The sequence below is a fragment of the Desmodus rotundus genome, chromosome 4 (genome assembly GCF_022682495.2).
Source record: "Desmodus rotundus isolate HL8 chromosome 4, HLdesRot8A.1, whole genome shotgun sequence".
Taxonomy (NCBI): Eukaryota; Metazoa; Chordata; class Mammalia; order Chiroptera; family Phyllostomidae; genus Desmodus; species Desmodus rotundus.
Genome location: NC_071390.1, coordinates 81740494 through 81759308, shown reverse-complemented (window position 1 = coordinate 81759308; position 18815 = coordinate 81740494). Strand labels below are relative to the sequence as shown.

The 18815-nt window shown below is 37.1% G+C and overlaps 1 protein-coding gene across 10 annotated transcripts in view; it reads right to left on the bottom strand.

The window, feature by feature from the left end:
- Positions 1–18815, bottom strand: part of ARHGAP24 (Rho GTPase activating protein 24) — a 494910-nt gene that overhangs the window by 14332 nt on the left and 461763 nt on the right. For 9 of the 10 annotated variants that reach the window (XM_045183726.3, XM_024574833.4, XM_045183730.3 and 6 more), the window contains 3 exons: positions 10636–10768; positions 7803–7876; positions 5416–5537 (listed from right to left, as the gene is read on the bottom strand). In XM_045183726.3, the coding sequence (XP_045039661.2) occupies positions 5416–5537; positions 7803–7876; positions 10636–10768 (329 nt within the window). The remainder of the gene's footprint in view (positions 1–5415; positions 5538–7802; positions 7877–10635; positions 10769–18815) is intronic. The other variant, XM_045183728.3, reaches the window with a different exon arrangement.

The following is an 18815-nucleotide window of genomic DNA, read 5'->3' as shown; positions in this document are numbered from 1 at the left end:
ACAAATTGAAACAACAAATGAAATTACTTTGCTGCTCCATTTCTCCCTACTTAAAAAAACAAAACAAAACAAAAAACCCCCCAAAAACCTATTTGTCTACTTGTATACCTACTAGTTGCACAAATTATCACTGTATGCAGAGAAAATTCCTTCTCTTATTGGGTATCAGGTTTGGTAGGGAGAAAAAGAGGCCAAGGACTCCTGTTGAATCAGTGCTCCTCAGTGCCCTAGCAGACTCTGAGCTCTGCGTTCTGCCTCTTTCCGGATTGACTTTGCTTTCTGCTGGTGACAATATTGGCAGAGGGCGGAGGGAGGGTAGACTATGTAATTTTTAAAGAATGTCTTCTAAAACAGCAACAATAAGACTTAAAACAAAAAGACAAGAACCCACTGACTACCATCTAGAAAGATGGTATTGAATACTATGGCAGCATAGTACTGAAACTCCCCACATAAATCCCCACGTAAAAATAGAGCAGCTAGTTAGCGAATCCCAACTCGTGGACGGACAATATTCACAACAAAACTAGGGGACAAGGTGTCTTCCCAAACTGCTAAAAAGAAATTGCCAGAGACAAATCCCCAGTGTCACAAGGCACGCATGGTACTGATGGCTGTGTGAGAGGAAGTCAGAGGAGGCAACAATGGGCCAGAGAACAGAAGATCCCCAGGGTATAGGTATTCACTGCAAAATGCAGAACTGATTAAAAACAGCTGGTGAGATTGCACGGGAATGCGCCTAATCCAACAGAGGCATCTGTAGGCAAGTCTGAAGAAGTTAGAGTCATCCAGCCCCTCTGAGCTCACAACACCGACCGGCCAGATCGCCCTTCCAGACAAGGCTTCACATGGAGGGGAAACTGGGAGTGGAGTCAAAATCCAGCAGGACTAGGACAATTGAGATAAAATACACAGAAGGTTAATTAAAACCAAGGATTGTAACTAAACCAGTACCTTTTAGAAAGGAAGCTGCCCTGTTTTGTAGTACTATGGGAAACAGAAGATTTGGCCGTGTGAAGCAGAGCAGCTGACCTGGACATTGGCAGATGTTTTACACGAGCCTGGCTTAGGACAACATGCGTCTGAAAAACTCACTGCGTTATGCAGATCTTCCAACTTCTGATATCTTTAATTTTGGAATATCACAGACATTTAATTGTTCTCATATCAACTCAATCTCACCAGAAAAGTGGTTAAATATTTTAACCACTTAAGAAGTTGTCAAGCTCAAGGTGTTAGATAATAGTTTTTTACTTAAAAGTTCAAATTTTATCAATGACAACAAATTTTGCCAGTTTTTTTCTTAAAGTAAAAGGCTAACAGTTCATTTTTGATAACCTGTCTGCAAATGCTTGAGTTTGAATAACTATAGTTTGTCCATTGTTCTTTCAAATAAACATGAATAAAGCAGTTTGTATAGCTTTCAACTCAAGTACTCACACTAATGCATTTCCTTGAACTAATTATTGTATTACATTTAAAACATTATGTGGAAGAAGTGTTTTATACATACAGCTAATCTCTCCAACAAAATATTAAAAAGATGTGGTCTCAAGGGTGGGGATTTAGTACAGTTAATAGTTTTTCTTGTCCAACAAAAGCATTCTTGAGTAAAACTGGCACTTTTTCTGCTGCCAGTGCATGGCAGTGAGAAATGTGAGGATGCCCGTGGGGTTTGGTACCACTGCCTGGGCTCATAGTAAGGTGCCAGGTTTTGTTTACCCCACATTGCTTTTTCACCATTGGTGCAAGTGTTGACACAGTGAAAGGGTGAAAAACATCTCAGTATAATATCTTAGTATTATTATGAAGACACATTTGAACTTGGGGACCTTCTGAAGGCATCTTAGGGGCCCCCAGGTATCCATGGGCCACATTTTGAGAACCACTAGGCTAGGAAGACAACCAGGTAAGGATCAGTGATGATCATTGAATGCAGGTTACCCATGGAACAAAGACTAGATAAGAACTAAAAGGAAGAGACTATATAGTATCTAGTACAAATATAAAAAATAAAAGAATTAGAAGATCATATATAAAACATTTTCATTTTATTTTTTCATTGTTTTTCTTTTCTCTTTTTTTTTCCTTTTTTATTGTTCAAGTACAGTTGTATCTATTTCCCCACCACCACTCCCCCCCTGCCGCACCCATCCCCACCTCCCACCTTCAATCCTACCTCCCTTTGGCTTTGTCCATGTGTCCTTCATACATGTTCCTGGATGACCCTTCATATAAAACATGTTTGAATGTTTGCAATAATTATACTGGTGTTAGTAGTACTGATATTGTTATTTGGAGACTATTGTGTGTATGATAAGCAGTACAGCAAATGATTATTTATTAGATATTTTAATATTGTTATTTCCACTGTTTTTGAGAACTAGGACTCATATTTAGAAGAAGAGATAAAACTACAGCAGAGAAAAGAATAAATAAAAATGCTATAGTCACGATTTTGAAATGGAAGTGTAGTGTGAACTTTTGAGGCAGTTTGTCTTTAATATACTGTGTGCACATATATTGTGTATATAATAAGTATGTCTGTGGGTATGAATTTATATCTACCAGCTCTGTCCACTGAATGGCCTAGAAACAATGACCAAACCAGTAGCAAGGAGCATCACTGTTTGGTCCTGAAATACCACTGACCACTAAAAACTTTTTTTGGAAATTAAACTCTTTGGAATTAAGAGTTTGATTACACATTTGGGGCAGGAAACATATGAGCCTAGGAAGTCTTGGAATACTAAGAGGGAAGAAAGCTACCCCAAACTAATAAAGTTGTGTCAGAAGGACTCAGAAGGCAACTTGAAGGGGCTTCCAACTGGCAAAAGATGGAAAACAATTACAAATAATTACAAAGACCAATGATTACAATGTACTGATCCATGAAATAGGTTTAAATACATGAATTCATGGTTATAGTTTTAAAATAGTGTTAATAATAATATTTACAATAGGAAGAAGTAAAAGGAGGAGGAGGAGAACTCACTGTTAGAGAATGTTCAGAAGCAACAATGAATGAAACAATTTAACAAATAAAATTGAAACAGAAGCATAAGACAAAGAACAGACTGACAGCTGTCAGAAGGGAGGGGGTTCAGGCACTGTGTGAAAAAAGCTGAAGGGATTAAGCAAGCTATATAAATGTATTTTATATATTATATATATTTACATATGTCTATAAAATATGTATTATACATAGACACAGACAACAGTATGTTGATAGGCAGATGGAAAGGGGCATAGGGGGAGGTGGAAGAGGGCAAAGGGGGGATAAAGGGGACAGAAAAACCCTTTACTTTGGGCAGTGGGCACACAATGCAGTGTGCAAATGATGTTTTCTTGAGTTGCACACTTGAAACCCATATGGGCTTGTTAGCCAATGTCACCCCAATAAACTCAATTAAAAACAATCTATTTCATTATTTAAAAACTAATAAATAAGGGAAAGACCCAAGCAGCATTTATCCTGCCTTTTATTTATGAAAGTTACCACTGGGTTACTAAGTAGCAGTTAATTTTTTTTTTAATAAAGACGTTCCAATTACTAAATTAAAAAATTATAATGCTACTACATGGATGAGCATTGAAGAAATTATGCTAAGTAAAATAATCCAGTCACGAAAAGATAAATACTGTGTGATTCTAGTTATGGGAGGCGTTTAAAGTAGTAAAATTCAGAGACAGAAAGTAGAACGAGCTTGCAAGGAGATGAGGGAGCAGAAGACTTCTATTTAATGGATACAGACTTTCTGTCTTGCAGATGAGAATACTTCTAGGGATGAATGGTGGTAACAATTGCACAGCAATGTGCATGTGCTTAATACCATTCAATTATACATCTAAAATGGTCAAGATGGTAAATCTTATGTTTTGCATATTTATCACAATTTTAAAAATTGGACAAAGTCATTGAATTAGGATATCACCATTTCAACATCCAGTGAATTAATAGTTTTAAGAATTATACCAAGATCACACAAAATAGAGAAAACCGGATGTTATATAACAGCCTTGCTGATAATATCAGACATGAATTTGATTGAGGTCCTAATTTTTAGAAAATAGAGGGCCGAGGAACATCCCAAAGTGCATGAGGAATATGCAATCAGCAGGGTTCAGGCTGTGGGAAACGCTCCAGGTAGGATAACCTGCTGTAATTTTTCAACATAAATTGTAGGGATCCTGTATATTAAAATAGACTTAAACATATAGAATAAAAGAATAGTGAAGGGTAAACATAATGTTGAAGAAAGTCCATATTGTTGATAAGACTACAAAGATATGCAAGGGAATTGTTGACATAGCATCTGGGTAGTCAGATGGCGGGCCAGCACAAGGGAGAGCTTTCCGGGTGCCTGGCAGTTTTATTTCTTGAACTTACAGTGCTTTCCAGAGTGCTTATCTGATAATAATTATTAAGAGAAGTTGTATGTGTGTGTGATGGTTTTCTGTATCATATTTGTTGCATATATTTTATTTCATAATAAGAAAAGGGTTTTAGATAGCAGGTAGAAATTAAGTTTTCTGGACCAATTATTTTATTGCAAAAGTATCTGATATTCAATTTATATTGATTTTGATATTTTACAAAATAAAGTAAGCTAAACTGATAACACTTAAGAGTTCTTTTCTCTCTCTCTCTCTTGATACGGAAGAATGAAAATCTTAGAATTGCCAAGAAAGGAACATTATGAGGGAGACAGTTTGTTGTAGACTAAATAAACACAGAAAGAAATAGAAAATAATTATTCTCTCTCCTTCCTTCTTCTCTATTAAATTCTTAAATATTCAATCAGGCCAATTTGCTGAAAACGATGGTGCTATTAATGGCCATAGGGAAGAAACGTGCTCCAGCGGTGTGGCCTGATAGGAATAAACAGAAGTAGCAGTTCACTGTGGAGAAGAATTTTAGGCATTTGGTAATTTAGAAAGTAAGATTTCCTTTATGTTTCAACTCACAGGTAAATAAGCAATGTTGTCTTATAGAGGATCATATTTCTCTACCTCTTGAAATTGAATGAATAAAACCAAAATTAAAAACATATTATACTACAGGAGTAACTTTTGAATTTTTTGAAATTATTTTGGGCTCAAAAAGTAAACTGGAATTTTCTAGTTCTTGCTTAATATTTTACAAATGACTTCCAAAAGTTCCTTTTATTATTGTAAGGTTACTGAGGAATCATTTAGTAAATCATTATATCTAGTAAACTAAAAAAAAAAATGCCTGACTCCCGAAGAGAAGATTTTTTTCATTAGAAAATCTTGAGTTAATAAATGGACTTACCATGAATTCACTTATTTCCCTAGTTTGCTCAATAGGTTCAGGCCAATCAGGAGACAGTGATTGTTTTTATCATTGATTGTTTTATCATTGATTATCAATGATTGATAATCATTTCTTACCCTCCATGATGGTCAAAGGATCTTCCACTTTGGGGCGCAAGATATTAGGGCCAAAGACAGTGGCCAAGTTCTGCACACTCATTTTGTTAACTCCGGAATAGGATTGTACTTCATCCAAGAATCTGTTGGGTATATGAATGTGAACCAAACACAATGAGGTCAAATTTGTCAATGGAATAAAATGAGTTATTAGGAAGCACTTATAAAGTGGAATATGATAAGCAATGATTATGTAGATAAAATTACTTAGAAAATCAAACAATTAAATGTGGAGAAAATACAATATATTGCAAATTATTAAGAATGAAATGTGAGGGATTATACTAGTTACCATCTCTGGCCTGGCTTGACTTGGTTTCTTCTGTTAGTCGCAAAAACAAGTGCTTGAAAAATATTAACATGGACTTGAGATTGAAGAATATGAATTCCCTTCCAATCTTTCAATAAAGTGTTAAATATATATATTCAATTTGAGAATTATGAATAAGATCATTTGGTACAGTCCCTATTTCAGAGGAGAAGAATCAACCCTCTTCATGGAGTAATTTGTGAGCTTTCAATTTACAATGTGCTAAAAAATGAGATCAAACATGGTTTAAATTAAAACCTCAGTTCTACTGATATGAAAAATCACAAGCACAAGTGTTTTCAATTTATTAGGTGCTAAAGAATACGCAGCATGAAACAGCCCTTTCCCTGAATGATTTTAGCAGGAGGGATTGTTTTTGTAATCTTTCAGTATTTTTCATTCCCTAACCCTTCGTCATTTTTACAAGAGCTTCTATTATTTCACAGCTCACTGACTGTACTGATGAGATAAAAGAGAAATGGTGAAAAATAAATATTAACTTATTAATGTGTTATTTAACATATTTTATTATGTGTCAGTCATTTTGCTAACAGTAAATTCTCAAGGCACCTCTGTGAGGTAAATACTATTATTATCTCCATTTCACAGATAAGGTACATGAGGCACCCAAGAGGTTAAAAATCTTTTCCAGGGACACAGAGTTAATTAGTGGAAGAGCTGAGATTTGAACTTAGGTGGCCTGACGCTAGAGTTGGTGCTCTTGATTACGACACCATGACTTTTCATAAAGGTGCCTATTTCCACATGTTCATTACTGTTGTACAGGATAAAGTACAGGAAAATTGAAGGACAAAAAGTCAAACTACCATTTCTTATTTGAAAGAGCTGAAATTAAAAGTCTGCTTAAATGTTTCAAGAGTTTTTCCATTGTGAAGATAAAGACTTACACTAAAGTTCTCAAACAAGCCTTTTCCTCTTTTACTCAAAGAGAATTTAACCATGTTATTATCTAGTACAGTAGCTTGAATTAGTCCCAAATCTTAGGATAAGAGCCTTGCATGTTGATAAGTTTATGATATCGGTGAAAATATGTTTTGCTTTTTCCAATTCTGAAACCTGAGGTATCGTTTGCTTCTGAAACATAAAAAGTTACAGCAGGAGGTTTTGGAATTCCTAGTCAGTTACAGTGGACATGAACTCCATCGAATTTCACAATAGTTTTAAACTCCATAGTTCCTAGTCTGTTGAACATTTTATCTAATTATGACACAGAAAGCATATATAAATGCTGCACTATACAGACTGGAAATTTTGACCTTTATTTTGAAATGGACTGGGAAGCTGTCTAGCTTAGGGTACTATGCAATTGTGTTAATCATCAATCTTTTTATTTAAATTTAACATGTTTCAATTTTATATGTGGTTTTTTAAACAGGGGTACAGACATGGCACCTCCCACTCAGGCTTTAAGTTAAAAATGGTCACTGAGAGAGAGCTTTACCAGGCACAGTTATTTTTGTAACAGAATTGAATTACAAATGTCTTTTCAATGAGTCTTGATGTGGGAGAGGAATGGGAAGAAAATAATATTTAGTGAGTCCTTACTATGTATAAATTAATTAATTGAAATATCATTTCACTTTTTAAACAACTGTGTGAGATGTGTATTTTTACTACCATTTTACCCATTCAAGACTCTTAGATTCAACAAGAGTTAGAAATTGCCTAAGGACAAATAAGTGGTCAGTAGTCAATCTGGACTCCCATGCAAACCTTTCTCATGCCAAGGAGCATGTTCCTTATCCCAAACAACAGTACACGATACATGTACAAGCAACCTTGACTAAAGTGCAAAGCAATATAGCTTTAATATTTAGAGCTAAGAGAAACTTCAGAAATAACAAATTACAAAATCATGCAATTTTAGTGCTTAACGATACCTTTGAGATCACTGTCAAACCTCTTAATTTTACAAGACCAACATTGAGCTCGGAGCAGTAAAATGGTATTATTCATTGTCCAACATAAATTAGTGTCAAACTAAATACAGTCTTGTCTTGTTTAGGACAATTCTTACCTGCAAATATACTTGAGGAGGTTATAATTGACCGCTGGCAAACTCTTCACCTGCTTTGCTAATTCCTTAACACCCTGAGTATAAAGAAGAAGGGAATAAATATGTGGAGAAATAAATTTAAGTGAAGCCCTTTAAATAGCTTAAACATTTGTTCACATTTGCGTGAAAATGGAAGACAGTCTCACTTATAATAGGGTTGTTTGGGGGGAAGGAAGTAGCCTTGATATAGAGAGGGTCCTTCCCATTTTTAGCATGACCAAAAGACAGACACACGTCTGCAGACACATAAGTCTCTCAGGATTGGCCATGTCTAGGACACACTGTTTGGGGTGGAATGGAGGGTTGGAAAGCCTGATCTCTCTGGAAATTTCACAAAGGGATTAAATGCACTGTTTTGTCCAACTGTAGAACTTCCTCTAAAATATAAATGGTCCCAGAAAAGCTAGTGGATAATGAAATCTGATTTGTTCTTCTTGTAATGGGCCAAATAGTAAGTATTTTAAGCTTTCTAGCACATATGGTCTCTGTCTCAACTCTTCAGCTCTTCAGTTGTAGTGCAAATACAGCCACAGACAACATTACATAACAAACAGGCAGCAATTTTTACAAGAGTGCCAAGAAAATCCAATAGGAAAAGAATAGTCTCCTCAACAAACAGTGGTGAGACACCTGGACATCCACATGCCATAGGATGACATTAGACCCTTTCCTTACAGCATAAACAAAATTAACTGAAAATGGAGCATGTATCTAAATGTAAGAGCTGAAGTTATAAAAGTCTCATTAGAAAATATGGGAGTAAATCTTGGGGACCCTGGGTTAAACAAAGCCTTCTTATATATGTAAGTAAAAGCACAAGTGATAAAAGAAAAATAAATTAAACTTTATTAAAATTAAAACTCTTGTACTTCAAAGGATAACCATCAAGAAAATAAAGACAAACCTTAGAATGGGAGAAATTATTTTCAAATCATATATCTAATATGGTATTTGTATCTAAATTACAAAGTCTGTCTGGAAAAATCCAGTCATTTTTAATATAATGAGAACAGTTTGCGTGACATCAATGTAACCTGGCAGCCAAGGAGAGTGGACTGGAATGCACATGTGTGAACAATGATGACTTCACTGTACTAGTCAGTGGGGGAGGTAGACGCTGTTGAGTGAGCATGTGTACTGTATGAACATCACACTCAAAATGACTGAGCTAGTTGAGCAATGAATCTGCATCAGATTTTGTGTTAGGCTTGAACATTTCTCCACAGAAACTATCGGATGATTTGGAAGGCTGCATTATGGGCAACTGGTGATTGGCAGCTTCATCAGGACAACACGTCCACTCATGCATCATGTCTTGGGCAGAGTTTTCTGGCAAAACATCAAATCACTCAGGTGACTCAGTCCCCTTACAGTCCAGATTTGGTGCCTTGTGACTCATGGCTTTTCCCAAGACTAAAATCACCTTTGAAAGGCAAGAGATTTCAAACAATCAATGAGATTCAGGAAAATACAATGGGGCAGCTGATGGAGATTGGGAGAACTGTGTGAGGTCCCAAGATGCCTACTTTGAAGGGGACTAAGATATTATTGTCCTCTCTACAACGTTTCTTATATCTTATATCTTCTTCAATAAATGTCTCTACTTTTCACAACACTTGGATGGATACCTTCTGGACAGATCATGTAAATAAAGAACTCTTACAACTTAATAACAAGAAAAATAACCCAATTAAAATTGGGAAATGATCTGAATATGATGTTTCTCTAAAGAAAATACACCCATAGCCAATTAAGTACATGAAAAGACATTTAAAATCATTAGCCATCAGGGACTGCAGCTCACACCGCAGTGACATACCACTTCTCGCGCACTAGGATGGCTACGGTGAAAAAGAGAGATAATGAGTGTTGGCAAAGTGTAGAGAAATTGGAACCCACAGACACTGGAATGTTACATGGTGAAGCCTCTTTAGAAAACAATGTTACATATGGCCCAATTCTGGAAACACGTGTTCATAGCAGCACTGTTAGTAACAGCCAAACAGTAGAAACAACACACATGTTCTGCACATGATGAATGGATAAGAAATGGAATATTTTTAGAAATAAAAGGAACAAAGTACTGATATGAGGTACACTGTGGATGAACCTTGAAAACAGTGAAAGAAACCAGTCACAAAAGACAATGTATTGAATGATGCCATTTACATGAAATGTCCAGAATAGCAAATTTGTAAAGATAGAAAGTTGATTAGTAGTTGACAAGAGCTGGGGAATGAGAGGCATGGAAAACAGGTACAAGGCTTGTTGGGGTGATAAAATGTGCTAACCATTCTAAAATTAGATTTTGGTGATGGTCACATAATTCTGAAAATATACAAAGCAGCAATGAATTGTACACTTCAAATGGGTGATTGTATAGTATCTGAATTATATCTCAATAAAGCTTTTAAAAAATAGTCTACAGATATGATTTATTAGGAGTCATTGTTTGAGGTGCCTTAAGAGGTACACAATGAAAAAGGAAATATGAAATAAGTCATTTACTTTGTTCATATAGTATTTGGCACTGCAATTAACCTTGTAGGGGAGCATAATGGCCAGGAGTGCTAATTTCACTTAATCAGCCACATTTTTTTTTTTTTTTATGAGAGAGGGTATTAAAAATGGGACCTGAGTTGTGTGTATCAATTCTAAATGTGTGTGATGTCCACACACAGAATAGTGGAAAACGATCCAAGGACAGGCAAAGGAAAGTTTACAAATTAATTCAAAGAACACTGACAAAAACCCCCAAATGAAAGCTTTCATAGAAATCACTGCGTAGACTTACTGCTTCCTCTTCCTTGCTGAGCAGTTTGGCACAGGACAGAAAATCCTCGTACTTCGCATAGGGAATGACTGGCTCTGGGAGTTCTCGGAGGTACAGTTTGAGAAGTGACGCCACCGTGTGCACATCTGTGCTGCTGTGGAGACAGAAGTATGAAGACCGTCTTTGGACTGAACCTGGTGGTATTTTATTTATTTTTCATCAAATATATCTCTCTCTCTGTCAGCATTTTATATGAGTTGGCAATTGAATCAGTCAATCCAGCTTTCAAGAAGCATTTACTTATGTGAGGCCTCCTAGATGCTACCTCTGGTGGAATGGAAAGGCACCTAGAAGGGCACTTGGAATTCTCAGTGTGGTTTGAAAATATTTGAAAGTTCAGCATTTTGCTCTTGTGTGCATTTGGTATTAAGAAAAAATGTTAACCTTCAAAAACAATGAGTATATACTAAACTTTAAGTAAAATAGAATACAATTTATACAAAATATCAAGTCTACATATGTGTGCATGTGTATATTCAATATCAATTCGATTACTTCTGAATCTTAAGTTTATTTCACAAGATATCCCACTGGTTCTTGAGAAGACACTGGTGATTGGGTATAGACACCTCAAGCTTGCTGTGACATGCTATAGCTTTTTAAACAGAGCTCATTTTGAAAATGGTTGATTCTCAGCATGGTTGCTTGTCTAATCTTATAAGAGAGTTGGGAACCCTTAGAGTCTTAGAAAGTGAGAAAAATGCTACAAAAAGAAACAATGAAAACATGACCTTTGTATAACATGCAAAATTTATTTTTATTCTCTGCTGAATACCAAGTTGGCAGGGTAATTCACTGAAATATTATTTTATATTTTGTTTCCTGTATTTCCCTATTCCCTGTTAATCCATGAAGGTGGCTGACAGGAAAGATAGAAGGACATGGGTTGTCTTTTTTGTTGTTGGTTTGGCTTTGATTTTTATTTGCGGGGGAGGGAAGGACAGGAACATGGGAAGGAGAGATGGGTGAGCAGGGAACAAAAAGGCCAATTGATTCCCCTGAAGCAGAAGGAGTGGTAGTGAACAAGGTCAGGGATTCTGTGAGTAACGAGAACACATGCCCACTCCCAGGCCATGCTGTAGGAAGAGACAATTCCCAGAGGGAGAGCTATACCTGGACAGGCTGGAATACAGGCAGCAGAATTTCCTGCCTCAGTGAACATTCGCTTGCCCTGAGTGACAGGAAAACAGAGTCGACTTCAGCAAACTACATGGGCTGGGACAACGGGCATTTCAGTTCTCAGTTTGGGACTCATAGGTTTATTGGGTATTTCCCACACACCTACTCTGTATTGAATGTTATAGCAAACACAGTGGCTAGGACCCCAAGGAGTTAAAGGAAGTATTCCTCTAGCCTGCTTTTAAGTTAAAACCTAACGTTGGGGGTGCCCAGATATTAAACAGATAATAATATGAGTATGTTATCACAAAGTGTGATAACTGGTAATAAGGAAAAGTACTGGATGCTATCTGATATCGAGAGAGGACTAATCTAGAGGTTGCTTCTCTGAGGAAATGATGTTTGGGCCAAGAATTAACTGAGTGAGAGCCAAAGAACAGGAGGTCTTCCTGATTAATGTGAAGTCAGTGAACAGAGTCCAAAGTGGGAGGGAGTGTCCTGTCTTTCAGGAGCTGACAAAAGACTAGGGAGACCAGATCTCAGAGTGGGACCGTGTGAGGTGTGAGGGACAGGTGAATCCTCACAGACCCTGAGACTTCACCTATCTCAGAATTTGACAGGGTAAGACTGAGGTCTTCCAGTTTCACATGGGGGTCAGTTAGAGTAGGCATGCTGTCAATCATTTTACAAATGTTAAAATAATAGAGATGATCTGATAGGACCTGTCTTAACCAATTAATTTTATTCTTTTCATAATTAAATAAGTATTTTTCTCTTAAAATTCTAAACTGATAGGCAATATAAAAGTCATCTCAAAGGCTAGAAAAGAAAATAAAAATCATGCCTCCAGGACATCTTAAAAACTGTGACCAAGCTCATTAATTTGTAAAAATACTTTCCAAAAATTTTTTTTTAAAAGATAGACATAAAATAGTCTGGATGGTAAGATAAAAAAAATACTATTTTTTTTTTCTGGCAAACCACTCTACCTCATGCATATCAAAGCCCTTCTGTGTTTTATATGCTAATTTGTAAAGCACCTGACCCATGAAGGTGCAGTCATCAGTAGTAACAAAACCAAAACCTGGGAAGAATATGCAGTTCAATCAAGTATTCAAATAAACTATTTCCATCTTTGATTCCACTAGAATCCAACCCATTCTAATCCATGACTGTGTTGAGTTGTGTTGCATTTAAAGTCATTGATGATTTTGTTCAGTTATAGGTAGGTACATAGAGGAATATAAAAATAAATGCAAAATAAATATAACTTCAATATATTGAGTATATTATATATAATTTATATAACCACATAGAGTACAGAAAAATATTTATGAAATAAAAACAATAAATGAGATAATAAATAAATAAATATTTTAGTATTTGAATTTTGAGCTCTTCATTACATTGACTCTCCCCTGTTTTTAAGGTAACTTGTTTGTTACTTCCTGTATTATTTTGCTTCTAATGAAGTTAAGATATAGTATTGAGGACGTATGAACACTAGATGGCGAAATTGCACAGTTACACTAATCGAGATGAGGTGAAAATTGTGAAGGGAAAAAGGCTGCAGAATCATTCTTCATTCACCAGCAATATTCTTAGCAGCAAAGCTGCAGCAACTTTACAAGAATAGAACTATTTGAGCTATAAATCAAGGTAAGAGATGTGGACTGGGATGATTATATTATCCCTTCCCTAGAGTGATATGTTACATTAGCTTTTTAGTGTTATAGTACACATATATATACCCACACGCTGTTATATAGAAACAATGAAGAAAAATGGCCAAATATGTATTTTTTCAATTATCAAAAGTTATTAAATTTTGGGAGGGGGGTTTTATTAAGCTTAGGTTATTTTGTAGAAAAGGAGACTTCTAAGTTTTCCTAGCATTCTCAGTTTTGGCTTTGTCCTCTCCCACTGAATGGAAGAAGACAATCCCTTCTGGACTCTAGCATACTTGCCAGTTCTCATTTACCTCAAGAGCCTCACAGTGCATCTGCCCAGTTGCCAGTAGGCTGCCTACTGCAAGAAGAAGTCTGGGCTTCTCTAAAAAATCACTTGGTATATCCACTGTGCAAAACAGTAACCTTCTGCATCTAACTCTCCAGCCTGACACCTCTTACTGAAAACCCATTACTTTGCCTAATTAATATTTGCTTAATATATATATGCAATTAGGTACATACCAATTAAGGTGACTGCCAGATTGTCTATCAGTTTAGAATTGCAAGAGAAAACACTATTTTTAATTATGAAAGTAATATAATTAATTAGTTAAGACAGGCCCTATGAGATCATTTCTATTATTTTAACTGCAATTGCATGTTAATAGCCTAATGTGCCTAGAGGACCGTGCTGTCTTTGCCTCAAAGAACTATATCTCAGTTTTCCTCAAGGTGAAGGGAAGTGACTGCATTATGCTGGTGGACACGTACAGTTAAAATCCCGAACCTGGTTAGTAATAGCAATACCGACGGCAGTAGCACACACCTATGCACATCTGTGTGTGCATCAGGCCTTCACAGAGGTTCACTGAGTAGGTTCAGTTATTAACCCTATTTTGGGTACTTGAACAGGAAATTGCACATATATGAAGTTCTTTTTGGCTAATTACTGATATATGGGTTCTTTTAAGTAACACTCTTTTAGTAAAATCATTATACAAACCTCAGGTCTCTTTCACTCACCTGGTGGTACAATGTTTTGAGAAGTTAAGATAAATAATCTTATACATTCTACTCAGTGACAGCAAAGAGGCAAAGACAGGCCCAGGGACCCTGAGTGAAGGAGTTGTCAGACCAGAGATGCTGTGCAGCTTATGTCCCTCAGCTGATCAACATATGTGTTTTGTTTATACCTTACATTGTACTTCGACTTCTGAATTCTGCTGTGCTTTAATTAAACTGGAAGGGAGGTTTCCATGACACTTTCTACTATTGGCCTAATTTTATATTCTCAGAGGTTTTCCTTTGGTCATTCTGGGATTGTTCTAGAAATCATTACCTCACCAAATAGTTTACAAACTTTTACGGTATACATTACCTCAGGCCACATGCTGGGTGAAACAGATGAATAGCATAGATCTTTCTCTTCCCTTTTGGGTTGATATCTCTAACCCATTACCAACATGTTTCCATACCATTTCTCATTTCTTCAACTTCATAACATTTTCTATATATTCTAGCTGCTAAGTCCTTGCCAGGTGAGTGATTTTAAGAATATTTTTATACTTCACAAACATGACAAGCATTATTTATAATCTATGTACAGTACAGGCATCTTACTGATCTGAACTGGGATAAAGGAATCCAGTGACAATCCCTCCCTGCTTATCCTCTAAACCCACCCCACCTTCTCTGATAAACAGACTGGCATGCACAGATAAGTTCCATTGTCATAGTAATTACAAGGATAATACTACACAGTAGAGGTCTTGAAACTTTTAAGCCTCAAAATTATAATGGAAATTTTCACTCAAGATACCAAGCCCAGAACACAATATAATCCATTGATTTAACTGAATAGAATGAATTTTCGAGAAATCCACTGAGAAAGTTAAAGGTACTGTGAACTTATTTGCAACACACACAGTGAGATAACCTAGAGCTCACTTGGAACTCATGAAAGGTAATGCCATACTCCTAGAACTCCAGGGAGAACATATGTGAGGCTGAGAACATTTGGCAGCACTAACAAGATGAAGACTGCCCTCAAAGTGTCTTAAAATAACACACTGCTCTACCCACCAAGTTCACCAAGCCATAAAAAAGCAAATCCAAAGGTAGGAAATAGTTCCAAACTAAACTAAATGTCTAAAAGAAAAGCCTTGTTCTGTTCAAACTTATTTTCTCTTGTATCTGTCAAAACTGGTACACTTTTTGGCAGTGAAACTTGAGTAGAGTTAAACTGTCACAGCTTATTGTACTGCTGCCAAAGTGTCACCACCAAATAGTATACAACACCAAAACACAGTTTCACCTCCAGGCACAGTCCTGGACTACATTGAATCAGTGATTGTCCAAACAAGTTTTCTGGTTTAAGAATAATAATGGTAGAGAACTGCATAATGATTCCTGTAATGGACTGAATTGTTCTTCACCAAATTCATGTGTAGAAGCCTTAGCCTCTGATATGATGGTGTTTGGAGATGGGGCCTTGGGAAGGTAATTAGATTTAGATTAGGTCATGAGGGTGGGACCCCAGTTTAATGGGATTAGTGGCCTTATAAGAAGAGACACTAGGGACTTCCGGCCAAGATGGAGGCATAGGTAGATACACTGGGCCCCCTTGCACAACCAAAAGAAGGACAACAACGAATTAAAAAACAAAAAACAACCAGAACTACCAGAAAATTGAACTGTATGGAAGTCTGACAACCAAGGAGTTAAAGAAGGAACATTCATAAAGACCAATAGGAGGGGCAGAGACAGGCATCCAGCGCAGAGAGGACTCATGGCAAGGTGGCAGCTGATGGACTTGGTGGTCTCACATTTGCATGAGAATAAACTGGGGAACAACTAGGGAGTGAGACAGACCATGCAACCCAGGGTTTGAGTGTGGGGAAATAAAGCCTCAAAACCTCAGGCTGAAAAGACCTATGGGGGTTGGGGCAGTGGGAGAAACTCCTAGTCTCACAGGAGAGTTTGTTGAAGAGACCCCCACAGGGCCCCAGAATGTACACAAAACCACCCACCCAGGAATCAACACCAGAAGGGCCCAATTTGCTTGTGGGTAGCAGAGGAAGTGACTGAAAGCCTGCAGAGAGCTGAGCAAGTAGCACTGTTCCCTCTCAGACCCCTCCCCTACATACAGCACCACAATACAGCGACTTTTGCCCTGCCCTGGTGAATATCTAAGGCTCCATTCCTTACTATGTAGCAGACATGTTGAGAGAAAAAGAAAAAAAATAAGACAAGAGATCAAAGCTCCAGAAAAAAAATTAACTAAGTGATGAAGAGATAGCCAACCTATCAATGCACAGTTCAAAACACTGGTAATTAGGATGCTCACAGGAATGGTTGAGTATGGTCCCAAAATAGAGGAAAAAGTAAAGGCTATGAAAAGTGAATTACAGGAAAATGCACAGGGAACCAACAGTGACGGGAAGGAAACCTGGACTCAAATCGGCGGCATGGACCAGAAGGAAGAAATAAGCATTTGATCAGAACAGAATGAAGAAACAAGAATTCAAAAAAATGAGGAGAGGCTTAGGAACCTCCAGGACAACTTTAAACATTCCAACATCTGAATCACTGGGGTTCCAGAAGGAGAAGAGGAAGAGCAAGAAATGGAACACTTATTTGAAAACATAATGAAGGAGAACTTCCCCAATCTGGCAAAGGAAGTAGACTTCTAGGAAGTCCAGGAAGCTCAGAGTCCCAAAGAAGTTGGACCCAAGGAAGTACACCCCAAGGCACATCATAATTACATTACCCAAGATTAAAGATAAGGAGAGAATCTTAAAAGCAGCAAGGAAAAGGAGATAATTACCTACAAAGGGGTTGCCATGAGACTATCAGATGATTCTCAAAAGGAACCTTGCAGGCAAGAGGGAGCTGGAAAGAAATATTCCTTGTCCTGAAAGGCAAGGACCTACATTCAAGATTACTTTATCCATCAAAACTATCATTTAGAATGGAAGAGCAGATCAAATACTTCTCAGATAAGGTCAAGTTAAAGGAGTTCATGTCACTGAGTCTTTATTATATGAAATGTTAAAGGGACTTATCTAAGGAAAAGAAGAAGATCAAAAACTATGAACAGTAAAATGACAACAAACTCACAACTATCAACAACTGAACCTAAAAAAAACCCAAAAACACACTAAGCAAACAACTAGAACAGGAAGAGAACCACAGAAATGGAGATCACATGGAGGGTTATCAGCAGGGATGGGGAGGGGCAAAAGGGTACAGGGAATAAGAAGCATAAACAGTAGGTACAAAATAGACAGGGGGAGGTTAAGAATAGTATAGGAATTGTAGAAGCCAAGGAACTTATATGTAGGACCCATGCACATGAACTAAGTGGGGGCAAAGGTGGGTGGGAGGGGTTGCAGGGCAGAGGGGAATAAAGGGGGGAAAATGGGAGAACTGTAATAGCATAATCAATAAAATATATTAAAAAATAAAAAGAAGAGACACTAGAGAGCTTGCTCCCCACCCTCCTACCCCATACGTATGCAACAATGATAGGTTCTGTGAGTGCACCAGTGAGAAGGGCGACATCTCCAAGCCAGGAAGGAAACCCTCACCAGAACCCAGTCATGCTGGCACCCTGACCTCAGTCCATTCTCCAGAACTGAGAAAACACATTTCTGCTGTATAAGTCACCCAGTCCGTGATATTTTCTCATGGCTGCCCCAGCAGACTCATATAGCCCCCAAATCTGCATTTGGTGATTTTTGCCTTTAAAACCATTAATATACTATTAGAGTATTAGGTAATGAAACATTAGCAGGAAGACAGAAACATGCTTTCAGATAAGGTGGATTTATAGAAATATTATCAGGGAGACTAATCAATATGGAAGAAACTGATTCTAAATCCTGGTTGTATGCAAAAGTTCTTCAAAATACTCTTGATTAAGTCCTATTTACTCTTATATATGATGGTTTGGGCTGAAGTCTTGACATTGAGATTTTTAAAAAGCTCCTCAAGTGATTGTTATGTGCTGCCAAGGTTGAGACGCACTAACATAAAACACATATTAGGAAAACTTCCAACGAAAGGAAGCAGTTCCAATGCGTAATAGTAACAAATTTGAATATGGCCCCTCTACCATTCATTGGAGCCAAGTACTTATATACTTATCTCTCTGATGTTCCCAAATGAAGTAGAGGTGAGAGGAATGCTGCTCCTGCTTAAACCCAACTGTCGCGGTGACCTTTTCTTTCCTATTTCTAGAATAATTTAGGATTGTAGATGGATGTGTGTACAGACTTCTCCTCTACTGTGCTATTAATTACATAAGAATATTTGGTTTCATATATGACTCAACATACCATGCACGTGAGC